The sequence below is a fragment of the Topomyia yanbarensis genome, chromosome 3 (assembly GCF_030247195.1).
Source record: "Topomyia yanbarensis strain Yona2022 chromosome 3, ASM3024719v1, whole genome shotgun sequence".
NCBI classification, from domain to species: Eukaryota; Metazoa; Arthropoda; class Insecta; order Diptera; family Culicidae; genus Topomyia; species Topomyia yanbarensis.
The window spans coordinates 188,483,509-188,499,092 of record NC_080672.1 but is presented as its reverse complement, the minus strand read 5'-3'; the positions used below and the strand labels follow the sequence as shown (position 1 = coordinate 188,499,092).

General features: G+C 37.7%; 1 protein-coding gene across 1 annotated transcript; it reads right to left on the bottom strand.

Annotated features, from left to right (window-relative positions):
* Positions 1-258: 258 nt before the first annotated feature.
* Positions 259-1,056, bottom strand: LOC131687493 (uncharacterized). The gene has a single exon (XM_058971585.1). The coding sequence runs from the start codon at positions 1,054-1,056 to the stop codon at positions 259-261; it is 798 nt and encodes a 265-aa protein (XP_058827568.1).
* Between the last annotated feature and the right edge of the window lie 14,528 nt (positions 1,057-15,584).

Sequence of the window (15,584 nt, the reverse complement as noted above, 5' to 3'; positions counted from 1 at the left end):
GCAGTTCCATCAGGAAAAACGGTTGATTCATCAAAATTATTTTTAAAATACTTGCCAAAGAGGGCAATTTGGAAGTCCCCCTCTCCATTCCCAGACACAGGGCCGGGACGACTGAAGATACTGCTGACTGCGAGAGGCACGACTGTGCTGGGAGGATTGGGGGATTCCATATTGCTTTCTACGGTGCGTCCCGGTTGCCGTTGATCAACAGGCGAATTGTCGGTGCGTAGTCTAAAATAACTGCTATTTGCGATGGATTTATCCCAGTCGAGGTGTTTTCCGAAACCCCTGCTTCCCGTCATTAGTACGTTCTTGCCGAAAGTCGATGAACTCGCGGAAATACATCCCATCCGGCCAAGTTTCGGCATTGAGGGCCATTTCACGAAGTTTAGGATCAACACCAATTTTGAAAGAAATGAAATTAAGCCCGCTCAAATTTGCGTCTTTTTTCACTAACTTCTTCACTTCGACCGGATCGTCCGTTGAAAGGCACTCCTTAACCATAGCACCAACCTCGTCTTCAGAAACGGTGGTGGCAATTCGCGACAAATAAATCCAGCATTTACTAGTAGCGGGTGGAACAGTGATTGTGGGTACCTTTGCTACATCACCCTTTTTCTTGCCACACGTTAGGCTGGGGACATCGGATTTAGAAAGAGATTTATTATCCTCGGTCTCGCGAGCACGTTTGGCTCCAGCTCTATTTGGAACGGGCCATGATATGGGAGTTGCAGGCAGTGTCGTTGCGGATTCCACTGATTTTCTGGTTTTCTCCATTTCAGCCTTTAATGCTTCAAGCGCTGTTTTATGTGTGTCGGTCAACAAACGGAACGCTTCGCTCAATGCTGTAAAAGCTGCATTCACTGCGGAGGATTTCATCAAATCCACACAGCTGTCGCAGAGCCAGAATATATTCGCTGAGTCGTTAATCATGTCCAATTTTGGACGAGTGAGCGTTGAACACGATAGATGCATGATTCTGTCGCAGAATCCTTGGCATTTCAGCTGATTCAAAGTGGTTACCGGCTCGGAGCACTGCAGGCAGATCGAATCCATTGCGAATCGCCTACAGGTAGGCAACAGTAGCTACTTCGTGAATAAGCTTTCCCGATATGCATCCACGGTTTCACCACAAGGATTCTATCACTACCGACGACACTTTGGGAGAACAAAATGTTTGTCAATTGTCACCGCACGACCGAGAATCACAAATTATGAGTCAATTGATCAATAACTGCAGCTTAGGCGAGGGCGCAAACTCTATTCTAGATGAAAAATCACTGAATATACACAAAAAAACGATCCAAAATACGCGAACAAAAATAAACAAACTGATTCACAACAGTGTTACCAGAAGTTTTTTTCATGATAAAACCGTACGTCTTCATTTCAAAGTAATGCTTTTTCATTCATCAACCAAAGCCGCCATCTGCTCTGTTAGGGTTGCCACCCCTCCGGGTTTGACCCGGAGACTCCGGTTTTCGGGAGCGATCTCCGGGTCTCCGGGTTTTACATCAATTTCTCCGGGTTTGGTGGGAAGAAGCATAGGTTCAATTTTTTGGAATTAATTGATTCTTTACAAAATAGTTAAAAAGTCTAAATAAACTATTACTCTGGTTCAGCTTTATTTTCCCCTACTAACCTACAAACAAACCCATTGAAAATTAACAACTCTGAGTAGGATCTGTCCAAAATATGTTTTCAACATTGGCTGAAAGAAAAACGATGGTCCAAAATATGGTTTGTTTGCGGTCCAAAATAAAATTGTGTGGTCCAAAATTAGAAAAATTCACCTTCAAAATTTGTAACATTTCCTGAACATATATGTTTATTTGACAATTTAGAACACTAGATTTCTAAAATAGACAATGCAGCCGTACATATTAACCCGTTAAATGATCCAGATTATGTAGCCAAACTGTATTTTTTCAAAAAAAATTCTCAAGGCTTCCTAAAGCGGTCCAGAATACCCCTGTTACCCTACCCCCTGGTTTTGGGAAATTGAGCTACAACCATGAGTTCCCAGCACTCCTCGGGAAAATTCCTCGGGAAAATTCCAAGTGCTTCTATTTTACTGTAAGAAACTCCGCCCAAAACGGGATTACTTAAATTTTCTAACATTGTGGAAGGGATATTCACAGTTTTCAGCATTACCGTGCCTCTGAAAAGCTTGCTGGTTGCTATTCTACCAACAGTAAGAAAATTTTTAAACCAGTTTACTGAACAATGGCCCCTGCATGCAGCGATCGTATCCTTCGGTGGCTAAATTATTAAACCAAATTACGGATCCGATCACTGTTTTCCAGTGTAATTGCAGAAGTATTATTCCCAAAATTGATCCATTAAAATATTTACTAGATTATAATAATTGTGATGATTTCCTCTATGCCTGTTCACTTCTAATATTAACCTCAACTCTTCTAGCGTGACTGAACTCCTTCCCTCACTACGACTGCCGTTCACCAAAGTTGCTCAAAATAAATTGCTCTACAAGATTCCGAGCAAAAAAAATGTTTTGTTATTGAGCTAAAACATTTTTAATGGCATTTTCACCTTAAGCAAAATTAAGGTATCCTATCCAAAATTAAGGTATCCTATCCTAAAAGATTCAGGATGCAATCCTAGGAAACTTTCCTGAAGACATCAAAGCATGAAAACACCTGTGAAACTCAGGAAAGACTTTTGATCGCCTTTTTTATTTTAGTTTGGGATCACTGTACAACGGTACAGGACGGGTCTATCTGTACGACAATAATCTATCTTTGACGATTCAAGATCTTTGTGACAACTTCAATATGACAATTCTGAACACAGGGGAAATGATTCGGATTCCTAGACTACCGATGCAAACAAGTGAAGCAAGTGGAAGACAATATCTGTAGTAACCATCTACCGATGGTGATAGCAAGCAACTCTGATTCAAGGCCATCGGATCCAACCATTGTTTTGTATGACCGAAACATTGATTGGAAGAGCTGTACTGCCGCGAGTTAAGTAAACGGGTTTTCTTTTGATTTTTTTTAAAAAAAAAGCGACTACACTTCGTTGCTGCTAAATCTAGACTAACTTTATTATAAATCAATCGATACAAGCTAAGCCTCACTTGCCGTGTGCACCACAGCACACGCTTCCCTAAGTCAGCACATAATATGCCACGGTACTTGGTGACTGCTGAGGTGGCGTCTGGTGCTGTTTCCTGTTGCTGGGCAGCTTGTCCCCCTTTAGACATGAGGCTCCGTACGAATCATTTCCATCAAAGTCCGGTTCCTGAAGCGTGATAGGTTTCCATCGAAAGGTTTTGATTTTTCCGAATGCTGACTTAGCCGAATTATCGTACTTCGTCTGCGAATGAAAAGACTAAAAAGAATGCCAAGACCGATAATGATGGGTGAAGCAATGGTGCTACCAAAGATTGTCCAATGTGGCCATTGGATGCTATTAATCTTCAGTCGGATGAATTCTAGATCCTTCCTGGCCTGCGACTGTAGGTTGTGAAGATGCTCCAGGCTCAGATTTGTTATATCTTGTTGTTTTGTTACCTGAATTCCATCCAGAGGTAGCTTGATAGGTGTTCCCGTCAGATGTTGTATCCTGTTAGAGAACTTGTGATTGCTTATTGACATATTGAGAGAACAATCAGTATAGGATATTAAATATGATCCGGAGAGATTTCTTTTGAATTCTCCGCAGGTTGTTTCTATGGTAATGTTGTTCATCTGATTTATTACTAAATGTTGATCATCGATCGAAATAATTTCGTTGTGTGTAGGGTTTGTTGTGTAATTGCATGTGGCAGGTTTACCTCTGAGAAGCATTGGAATACATGTTGGATTGACGAGTTTTACTTCATTGATATTGAAAATGATTGGGTCCAGAGATTCTATAGCGACACATTCATTCTTATTGACAATATAATTCTGTTGACTAAGGTGAATTTGTTGATGATTGTTCAGGATCGGATAAATATGAACTTTGCGGAAGATTCGGTGGTCCAATTTTGGTGATTTGATAAAAAGAACGACCTCCTTGTTATTGGTGACGATGGACGTGGTAACGTAGGAGATGGCATCCGCGGCTGTATGTGCTGTTATATTTTCCCTAACTAAATCATCTAGTAAAATTTGTAATTCTCTGTCTGTTAATATTTGTGCATTCAAAATTCCTATTTTAGCTAGAGTAATAGTTTCTAATATTAATTGTAATTTCTATTGCAAATAATTTAGGTTCAGTAAAACATTTATACTATAAAACTCTGATGATTTGCAATTTAATGCCTCTATAGCATCTTTAGTTTTGAAAATGGATTCCTTCATTTGAAGGATTAGTTCTCTATTTATTTTGACTTGTATGTTGTTGTTTGTAATCAGATCGTTAATTGATGAATTGATTAATTTTAGGTCATTTGCGTCTGGGCTACCTGCAATAAATTTCCAAGCTGTTCCTAATGTGTTCCAGCGCTTTTGTCTTTTATTGCAGTTCTGAAGAGGGCGATTCACAGTGCAGTGATATTGACGATTCGGATGAGTCCCATGTCGATGGGGAAATCGGGAAAATTTATGACAACTCCCAAAGCGGAGGCAACGGGATGGCAGAAATACGACTTAAAGTTGGGAAAACTTGGAAGAAAGTTAAGTGCGAACTACATACGGGAGCTAATACGAGTTTAATCGGGCGTGAGTGGCTGTGTAACCTGATTGATGACCCGGATCCGCAGCTTTTGCCGTCACCTTATAAGCTGCAGGCTTTCGGCGGAAGCTCAATTACAGTGCTTGGGCAAGTGAAACTGTTGTGCAAATACAAAAAGAAGAAGTACCGACTTGTTCTGCAGGTTGTTGATGTAAATCATAGACCATTGTTGTCATTGCGGGTGTGTACTACACTTGGTTTGATTAAATTTTGTAACTCGGTGTCTGTGGTACCAGCATCATCATTAACGGAAAATAGCGAAGAAGAAGTGTTGAAGATATACCGGATCAGAGCTGAAGCGATCGTCGATAAATTCGCCGATATTTTCCAGGGTTTCGGCAAAATGCCTGGAGAAGTAAACTTGGAGATTGATGCCAATGTCCCTCCAGTCATCCAGCAACCACGACGGGTTTCAATTGCACTACGAAACCAACTCAAATTCGAATTGGATAAACTCCTGGAGAATGGAATAATAGCAAGGGAGTATAACCACACGGATTGGGTGAGTAACCTTCTATTAGTTCGGCGAGGCACAGGGGAAAATCAGTCTCTTCGTATTTGCTTGGATCTGAGACCACTCAATAGAGCTCTAAAACGTCCTAACCTCCAATTTACGACGCTCGATGAAATTCTTCCAGAGTTAGGACAAGCCAAAATTTTCCCGACAGTGGACGCCAAGAAAGGCTTTTGGCATGTCGTACTCAATGAAAGTAGCAGCAGATTAACATCGTTCTGGACACCATTCGGGCGCTATCGTTGGCTACGATTACCTTTCGGAATTTCGTCAGCGCCTGAAATATTTCAAAGCAAACTACTGGAAGGGGTTGAATGGCGTAGAATGTTTGGCGGACGACCTTTTGATATTTGGTCGCGGTAAAACAATCCAAGAAGCATTAGAAGATCATAATATTAATCTTGAGAAACTGTTAATGAGGCTTCAAGAGAATAATATGAAGCTCAACAGGTCGAAGTTGAAGCTTTGTGAAACATCCATCATGTTCTACGGACATGTTCTTTCCAATCAGGGTTTGCGGCCAGACGAATCAAAGGTTTCTTCAAGACCGGTCAGATGGAAATATACGGCACGTACACACGCGCACTCGAGACCTATAATACACCGATTCCTTTTCTTTTTTTATCGTCGCGAACCGATACGCACTTTCTCGATAACCGTGAGAACTTCTGACACCATGTTGTGATGATGGGAAAGAGTCACAAAAAAAGCACGTTTAACTCGTCAGAAGTCTTTATTGGAATGGGTGATCTAAGACAGCGAAGTACAAAAGGTGGCAATGTTGCCAGTAAGATTAATATCAAGGTTAACATATTAAAGGTACGCCAAATAATATAACAGTTTGCCCCCATAATAGTGGAATTGTCAGTAATCTGTAAATGAGAGTGTTTTTGTCTGGTTAGATCGTCGGTTGAATTTTCAAGTCGTTTTTATGTATTCGTCTTCCGTCGGACGTGACAACTGTATTTTTATTGACCTGTGCTATTTTTATTTTTTTGTATCTCGGTTTATGTTTCAGTCGTTGTCTGGTTTTTTCAAAGGCGTCAGAGTTAGTCAAAAAGTGTAAACTTTCAAGAAACATGATACCTATATGAGCGATCTCAAAAGGCCGTGTGGGAATAGGAGTTCTTTGTAAGGGGTAATGAATTGGTTTTCTGTCGTATTTTTGCTCATGGCAAATTCGACAGTTCGTGATAAATTCACGAAGTTTTTTACTCAGTTGAGGGAAATAGTATTTTCGTAGGATTTGTAATTTGTTTTCGTAGCCGTTGCGATGGGCACGGTGGTGCTCGTCTCGTATTATGTTCCTCTGACGATCATCATCGGTGATATCCTCGAGCATTTTCTGAGTAAACCGGATTTTTAACAATTTCTGTTGGCCGAAATGGTTTTTATATACTTCTTGAATTTATCCCATTATAGATTCATCTGTTAATAATCCGATTACTTTTCCAATGTCGAAATGTTTTCTTAATACCTGTAGAAGAGAATTGGGGTTAATATCGTTTAACTGAATTGTAATTTTAGTAAATTTAGGAAAAGGGTGTTCTATAGTTATGTTATCGGTGGCCTTCTTTAGAATGACCTGATGTCGGAAAACATTCAAAGGTGCCTGTTCACGCCGAAGTGAACATAATACCGGAAAATTATTTTGACCGCTAAAATCGACACCAGCTGACAGTGTGCCAAATTGAATAATTTCCCACCCGTGGCACAGATGAATTTCTTCTCCTATTTTGGTCAGCTGGCGCACACGTGAAACCGAAGGCAGCTAACATCATTGCTGCCCAGCTGATTGCGGCTGATCGGTCCAACAATGACTTTTGCAGTCCGGTGGTTTCTACGCAAATTCGTTGCCGTAGCAGCACTGACTGAAGAGGATCGCACACACTCGGGGCGATCATCATCTTTTACCCGTCAGCCTATACCATGCCTGTAGGACCGGAGGAGTAGTACTAAGTTTATTGCCGAATAACACAGTCCAGCGCAACTGACTGTGCGTCGCGCACGCCGTGCATGCACTCAAAATAATCCACACGTTAATGCCATGTGAAAACATATGTGATTTTTTTCCATCGCACTTTTCACTTAACACTTAGGTGGACCATAGATAACACAGAATGAACTCATGAACACTCACCCGTATTTCACGTAATACTTAAGTGACTTTTCACGTATTTTTTATTAAGTAACTCAATAGAACCTATATGATGCGTTGGAAACTTTTATTAAAAAAAAATGAATTATCGTTCCACCGGATTTTCACGTAATACTTACGTGATTTCTCCCGTATCTTTTATAAAGTTTTTTAATAGTAGTTACGTGGTGTGCTTTTGAATTGCATTAAAACATATGTAAAAATCATGTGATTTAGCATTGAATTCCACCTTTTGTGTGATATGAAAGATTGTTGAATATTGTATTATGCAGATCACAGATGAGGTAATAGGACACACCCCACATTGTGTCCCCAAATAACCACTATGGATTTTCGAACCAAGCTCATGGTGATTATTTGAGGACACGCAATGTAGCGTGTGTCCTGTTGTCTGTCTGTGGTCTGTTATAAAAAACTGCATTGTGTTTCAATTAGTTTATTAATTGTAAAATATTGGAAAATAATTTTTGAAATACACGTAAATAAAGAGAAAAAGTCATGAATATATTATACCAAACTTTATTACAACAATAAGTAAATATTAAGATTTCATACATATTTTGATAGGAATTGTAACATATGTATAGTCCACCTGCACGATAACACCATTTTTGTAATTCTGAGTACCTAAAAAGAAAATAAACTCAGATTACAATAATAATAACAAAATAGAAATAGGTATCGTCGTACCAAAAATTTGTATTGCAAGAGCTTCCAGTGGTAGAAATATTGATAATGAACGAAATATTGATCAATATATGGAATATGTAAAGCGGACCCTACACGAGACAAGAATATTGTCAATAAAAATATTTACGGACTACTTCAATACATCAATTTCATTTAAATTCTATGGCATCAATATTTTCAAGATCCCCTCACACCATCAATATATTGATCAATAATTGTTTTATTGTCAATATCTCTGCTCGTGAAATATTGACAATAAATCTATATTGAACAATATATTGATGGTGTAAGGTCATCTTGAAAATATTGATTCTGTAGAATTTAAATGAGATTGATGAATTGAAGCAGTCTTGTCAAAATATTTATTGACAAAATTGCTGTCTCGTGCAGAGCCCGTGTTTGAAAATAATAAACAAATAGGGTAAAATCAAATGTGATTGTTTCCAACCAACAAACTGTACTGCATTAAGCGGACCCTACGCGAGCAGAAATATTGTCAATAAATCGATCATTGATCATTATATTGATGGTGCAAAGCAGACCCTACACGTATAGAAATATTGTCAATAAATCGATTATTGATCAATATATTCATCGTGTAAGGGTATCTTGGAAATATTGATCATGTAGAAATCAAATGGGATTGACGTATTGAAGCAGTCTTGACAATATTTTTATTGGCAATATTCTTGTCCCGTGTAGGGGCATCTCGAAAATATTAATCATGTAGAAATCAAATGGGATTGACGAGGGGCAAGCACTAAATCTTCAATACGACGCAGTGCTAAAATTCGTACTTAATTAGTTACTTTAAATACCGTTAAGTACCATAAAGTACATTAAGTACCGCCAATATTTAAAAAGTACAGGACAAATTGACTGTAATTTAATAGGGATCTTTAGCGGTATGCGGGTTACGGCATTTCCTGATTCAGGTTATTACTGTGAGTTAATATCTCAATCCTTTTCTTATTTCTAGGACCGAAACTATTGAAAAAAGCATTTTTTAATTAGGAAACAAAGGACAATAACATATTCAAACCCATGAGACTAGTACGACTTTTTAGGTTGCCTCATAAGATCTACTATAGTTTGCAAATTAAACTTGGGATTGCAAGCTGCTAGCGGATTGCAAAAGTACCAGACCATGCTGTGTGGTGTGCTGTCCCGGTTAACAATAAGGCAAACGAACATGTTCGCAGATCGTCATTTAGTAGGACAACTGTCAGTTTGTTAGCAGAATTTTATTTGGTTTTTTTAAAATTAAAATTCAGAAAAGACTAATCGAGGTTTAAAAACAATGTGAGTGTACTCGTAAGGACACCCGCTATCAATACATATGAAAAACTGAAACAAGTTTTCCAAATTAAAGATCCCTATTACCGGAAAGTTTTCTTTCCTACTTTAAATATTTTAAATTTCGCTTTTATGTCCTTTAATTACTTTAAGTACTTTTACAAAGACATTAGTTACATTAAGTATTATAATAAATACAACAGAAGTAGTTTTAATTACTTTCATTAATTACTTTAATTACATTTAAAATACGCAGCTATTTTCAATACGACGCACTCAAACCTGCTAGTGCTGGCCCCTCGGGGATTGACGTATAGTGGACCCTACACAAGCAGAAATATGGACAATAAACCAATTATTGATCAATATATTGATCGTGTAATGACATTTTGAAAATATTGATTCTGTAGAATTTAAATGGGATTGACGTATTGAAGCAGTCTTGTCAATATTTTTATTGAAAATATTCTGTCACGTGTAAGGCGAACCCTACACGGGACAAGAATATTGTCAATAAAAATATTGTCAAGACTGCTTCAATACGTCAATCCCATTTGATTTATACATGATCAATATTTTCAAGATACCCTTACACGGTCAATATATTGATCCATAATCGATTTATTGACAATATTTCTGCACGTGTAGGGTCCGCTTAAAGCAAGAACTGCCAGTTTTTCGGCTTTTGTGTCCGCCAAACTATGAATATAGCAACTATACGTTAATCGGGTGGACGGGACGACCGACAACCATCGTCAGTTCAATACAACATCAAACGAATCCGACCAACGAAAGATCACGCGTGTTTTTTGAAAAGGGCCAATAAGCATACTGTCAAAATTCACTTTGAAGGGAAATTCCGGACAAACCATTAATCACATATTATAAGTCATAGCAGTAGACGACAGAGAACTTTTCTCTTTCATAAAATGTTAACATCCATTATCGGCGTAGTGTTTATAATATGTATACCTGAAAATATACTGATTGTGGTACGAAAATAAAGTGCAGTAACATACAGTATGAGTTTAATGGATATAACACATACAATAAGCAAACGTATAAAACTGAAAATGAGTAATAAATATAATGCCTACAATAAATTTATGAAACATCTATGAAATTGGCCTATAAACATAATAAATATGATATTCAATCTCCATTGTATTGAATGTACACGGATACACCTTTATAATGCGTTAAAATAATGTAGCAATTATATGTGGACATTTCTGCGTATATTTAATTTAAAGTACTATGGTTGCAGCATATTTTTTGAAATGATTCTCAAATTATATAAATATTGATGACACACGTTTTAGGTATATCTAGATAAATGATCCGAAATAAAACAAAAATATCTAAATTTAATTTAGAGATTTTTCTTCAGGTGATCCTTACAGTAGTTCCGAATTGTTTTCTGAACTGTTAGGTTATCGTACATCCCTCCCTACCCAGTACTATTTGTATATAAAAGCATATGTAATATAATAAATATAATAAATGTAACGAAAATAATATAAGTATTAAAAATAATTTTAATAAGTATTTGATAAATTTGGATACTTTTAAGACAATTAAAAAAAGTGTTGTATATAACGGCAATAATGAGAATAAGGCATTGAACTAAATTAATAAACAAATATACTGAATATAATATGCAAATTCATGAGGCACAAAAATGTAAAATGTTTACATTAAAATTTTTCGGTACAGTTAATCAAATAAATGTAATAAATATAAGGAACGTAAAATATCTACAGTTATATTAGGTATATAATAAAATATTATAAATAGCATAATGTGCATATTCATTCTGCTCTATTGTATGTTTGTTACCACTATAAATTAAACGGGATTATTAGTAATATTCTGCATCGGATATAATATATTGATTGTAATAATCATAATGCATATAATGAATGTGACGACTGCAGTACATGTAAAGCATGTAGTGATATGATATATAATTTATTATAAACTCCTCGCGGCACATGATCAAAATGCCAAACTACTGCATAAACTTCAGAGGCAGTTAAATTATGTAGTGCTACGCCATCCGATTCGACCGAACAGCTGCAAGACAAACCGCACACGTAGAGATATTTACGCACACGACTTCGGCTTACCAAGCCGAACTGTCCTCCGCCGATCACAATTACCAGAGACTAATAGAGACTACCAACTGACGAAGAAACAATCGAAATTCCGTGGTACACTGTGTACTAGATCTTAAGAAGTAGTAGAAGTATCACGGTCCCTTCAGTTTTGCCAACCTTAACAAACCAAAGTGATCCCCTTTGTATCGGGCTTGTAAAGTTGGTAGCAGGTATTATTTATTGACCGTTGCTAGGATCGTCGCTGCATGCATTTCTTGTTTACATGCAAAAATGTCTCCGTTTTTCATCTACGCAACGACACTTTCTGCCCTTTCAACCACAGACCAACTTGTAATCGTTCGGGGATTTCATGACAAATCGCAGTGAAACTATGTGTACCATAGCGTCCGAGGCATTTCGGTGCACGAAAGATGCACCATAAACTTCGTTTTTGGATCTTATTTCTTGTAATGTTTCAGCCACTGTATTGTTTTCTCTCCCGGTTGTAATGTCAAGCCACTGTTGTTTGAAAACTATGAAACCTTTGCGTGTTTTGCATATTGCTTTAAAATATTTTGGAAAACAAAAATTGCTCAGAACTCATCAACCTTTACTTAGGGATGGTTCTAGGAAAGTTTACTAAAAATCGCTTGTGGGGTGAGCGACTCGTAATTGAAAACCGTTAGATTCATAAAAAGCTCTGTTAGTTCCATTAAAAGCAGCTGTACAATTATTTTTTTCACTGCTTCGTAAACAACAGATAACCCAGCAGGAAAAATAAAAACACGTTGCAAAGAAAAGCAAAGCATCCTCGATGATCAACGCGTTTTCTGTTTGACATTTCGAGGGACCGTCTAGTACTACCTGAGTTAGTACCTCTTGAGCCACGGAAAACTCGTGAGTCCGCCGTTTCAATTAGTCTCTGCTACTACGCTACTCAAATACTTTCCACAAATTTCCCTTAACATATCGAAAGACTACGGTTTTTGCAAGTAGTAAAGAGGTAAATGTTGAAACGGCCAATCCATGAACAGAGAAGAATGCAAACAAAGAGAATCTCTCAACGCCAACCTAGACCTAATGAAAATTTACCCCTGAAATCACGTAAAACAGCCACTAAAATATCCATGGTCACATCTGTAAATCGCTCTCGGAAAAATAATCGTCGCACCAACACACTATGTTGAGACATAATGCAACTTTGTATGAAAAGACCACAGCAATTTCCTCAGGAGCACTCGTCAAACAGGCCGTAAAACCCCTCCAACAACAATCCCACATGATTCGCATCATACCTAATGAACCGAGAGATGGGCCTCCTTCGCAGTTCAAGAAAAGACCACTATAAACCTACTTACACGCATAGTCCACCGGAGTACCCTTACGTTCACCTGCGTAAATGGCTAACCATATTTAAAAGGTCAATGCAAGGGTATTCACACATATGATCAATTACAGTCATGTCTCTCAATACCCACACGGGAAAGTGAGAAATACGATACTCAAACACAGTATGCTGAAAAGAACAAAACGATATAATAATAAATCAGATTGAAATCACCCGTTTGAATTTCGATCTCAGCAGCCTGGGTTCTCTCCTCACTCCGCTTCAACGCTCCGCAAACCACACACACCAAGCATGTGGTATTAGCACGTTTTGAATTTTTTGACATTAAAAATGTCTTACTCCACTATCTGGGGCTAGGTGTCATTCTAAAATCTAAACTATCTCCCATGTAACGAAACTATGTAAGGTTTGCACGCTTATAACTCCGATATTACTAGATGGATTTTAATCATTCATACACCAACCGATTCAGAAACACCTAACTTAAATATTGGTAATAATTTAATATCTCCCCAATAAAAGTAGACTTTTGGAAATTGGTAAAATTAAAAAGTTCACAAAAAACGGGAAAAATACCATTCGTGAGGCAGATTTCTCAGACACAGCCGTCAAAAGAGGGCAGCTTAGTTGCTCAATGAAACACGAAAAGTCATAAATAGAAGCAACGCATGTCCGTTTAAATCAGTTGTTGCTCTTATCCCACACGAGCAACGTCGTCTCCGGGCGATGCAATAAGCGCTATCGATTTTCGGCAACGTTGGCATTCGCACACACTCGCACCCAGCGTTGCCAACATTTTTTTCAAAAAAACTGGAATATTTATTTAAAAAAACTGGAAAAAACTGGATGCTCGAACAAAACATACTTTACCCTTATAATGTTTAAGTCAACGATTCAATTAACGTAATTTTAAGTAAACACGTATGTTCCATCATACCTTTTACTGAAAATTTGAATCGGTTTTTTGATATTGTTGCCCAAATTAAAAAAAAAATTAAAGCATTCGATTTTGATTGTAATTGTAATAGTTACAGCCGAATTTTACGGTTTGAATCTACACATCCACAAAATCCTAAATTTAAGGCCATTTGCTAAAATTGAGGATACGCTTAAACCTTTCTTACGATACCACTATAGCAACTAGCTGAGATTTCAACAAATGTGCTTCAAAATATTTGATTCAAATGTACTGCCACCTTTGTGTTTGAGTAAAATCTATTTCAAATCGAATCAAAATGTATATTACCGAACCGTTTTACTCACAAGTGGTATAAAAAGAGTTCAGGTTACGGTGGATTAAAATCTTATTCTGGGGCACTCTGAATCATGCTTGAAACACAGCTTGAAAATTATTTTAATCAAGTTACAATTTGTGAGAAAAAAAAAACTAAATAAATGAATATTTAAAAAACTGGATAAAACTGGCTCAAATTTCAAAAAACTGGAAGATTTTTTCGATTGTCTGTTTGACTGGATGTTGTAAAAAAAAACTGGAAGAATCCAGTTTAAACTGGAAGGTTGGCATCGCTGCTCGCACCTAAGTGACTAAACCATATACGGTTAGTTTATAAATAGAGGTGACGCGTACTGTGACCTGTGATTTCTTAGGTCACAATATCGTCGCTTTGGTCACTGAGCCCAGCTTGTATATATTTGTAAATATTGTTATTTTTTTTGTCGTATAAATAAATAACAGTGTACGGTCTATCCCGTGTATTTGACGACGCCTGTTCTTTGTTTATACTTTGAAATTATTGTTCGTAAATGTCTAAGTAGAATTTAAACGTCAAACCATTACTACTCCGTGCTTGCATGTTTGAGTTACGTTTAAGTTCTGCTTAATAGCCCAGGTTGGTGTCAAATGTAGGTTTCGTTATTTATTTGTTCAGAGATTTATTTACTTATTTATTTATTTATATATTTATGTGCTTATTTATTTATTTATTTATTTATTTATATTTGTTATTTATTTTGCTTGTTTATTATTCATTTTGTTATTATATTTTTTTGTTATAATTGTTCAATATTTAAAAAATAATCAAGGAAACAAGTACCGCACATTAAATATTCTTGATAGCTTTTGTACTAAAAATATTTCGTGACACCAACCAAAACGATAAAATTTTTGTAAATGTCAACCGTCATCGTCCTGTCATCTCATCATCACCGTCATCAAATGCGGGGTGGGATGCGAGGAGGCGCGGTGGGTATATTTTGGAAAACGGACAGGGCAAGGATAAAATCTACCGCGAAAAAGTAATGCGCTCTCTAATAGTTCATCGGCCCGGAGGAGTGAAGACCAGCAGCAGCGATTGTCACCGTTATTAAGTGACCGCGCGTTTCCAACGTAAAAAAGTGCAGTGATAAGCAGATCCGTGGGATCTTGTTTTCGCCGTTCAGAACCACCACACGAACGTTAAGGTTCTGTCCGGTCAGTCGAGTGGGATCAGTGTGTTTACCGGTTTTTTTGTGTATTAACGACGTCCGACGCGAGTGCAGAAAACGGTCAGTGATTGGCAAGCCAAAAACGCCATTGTGGACGCCTTTACCCAAGTACCGGTAGGGTAGGGTCCACTCGACCGATAAACGTTAAAAATCCCGCTCGATTGATAGTGAGACACTCGTGTGTGAAAAGTGCGCATTGTACCACTCTCCGGGCCCAATAGTGAAACGCAGGCCTCCGCTACAAATAGGCCGAGTTGCTGCTTCATCTGGAGTCCCCCGTCGCCATCGTCCGTCAGTTCCTGCATCAACATCGAAGCCCGCCCCGCATCCAGCCAGCTGCATGTCGAC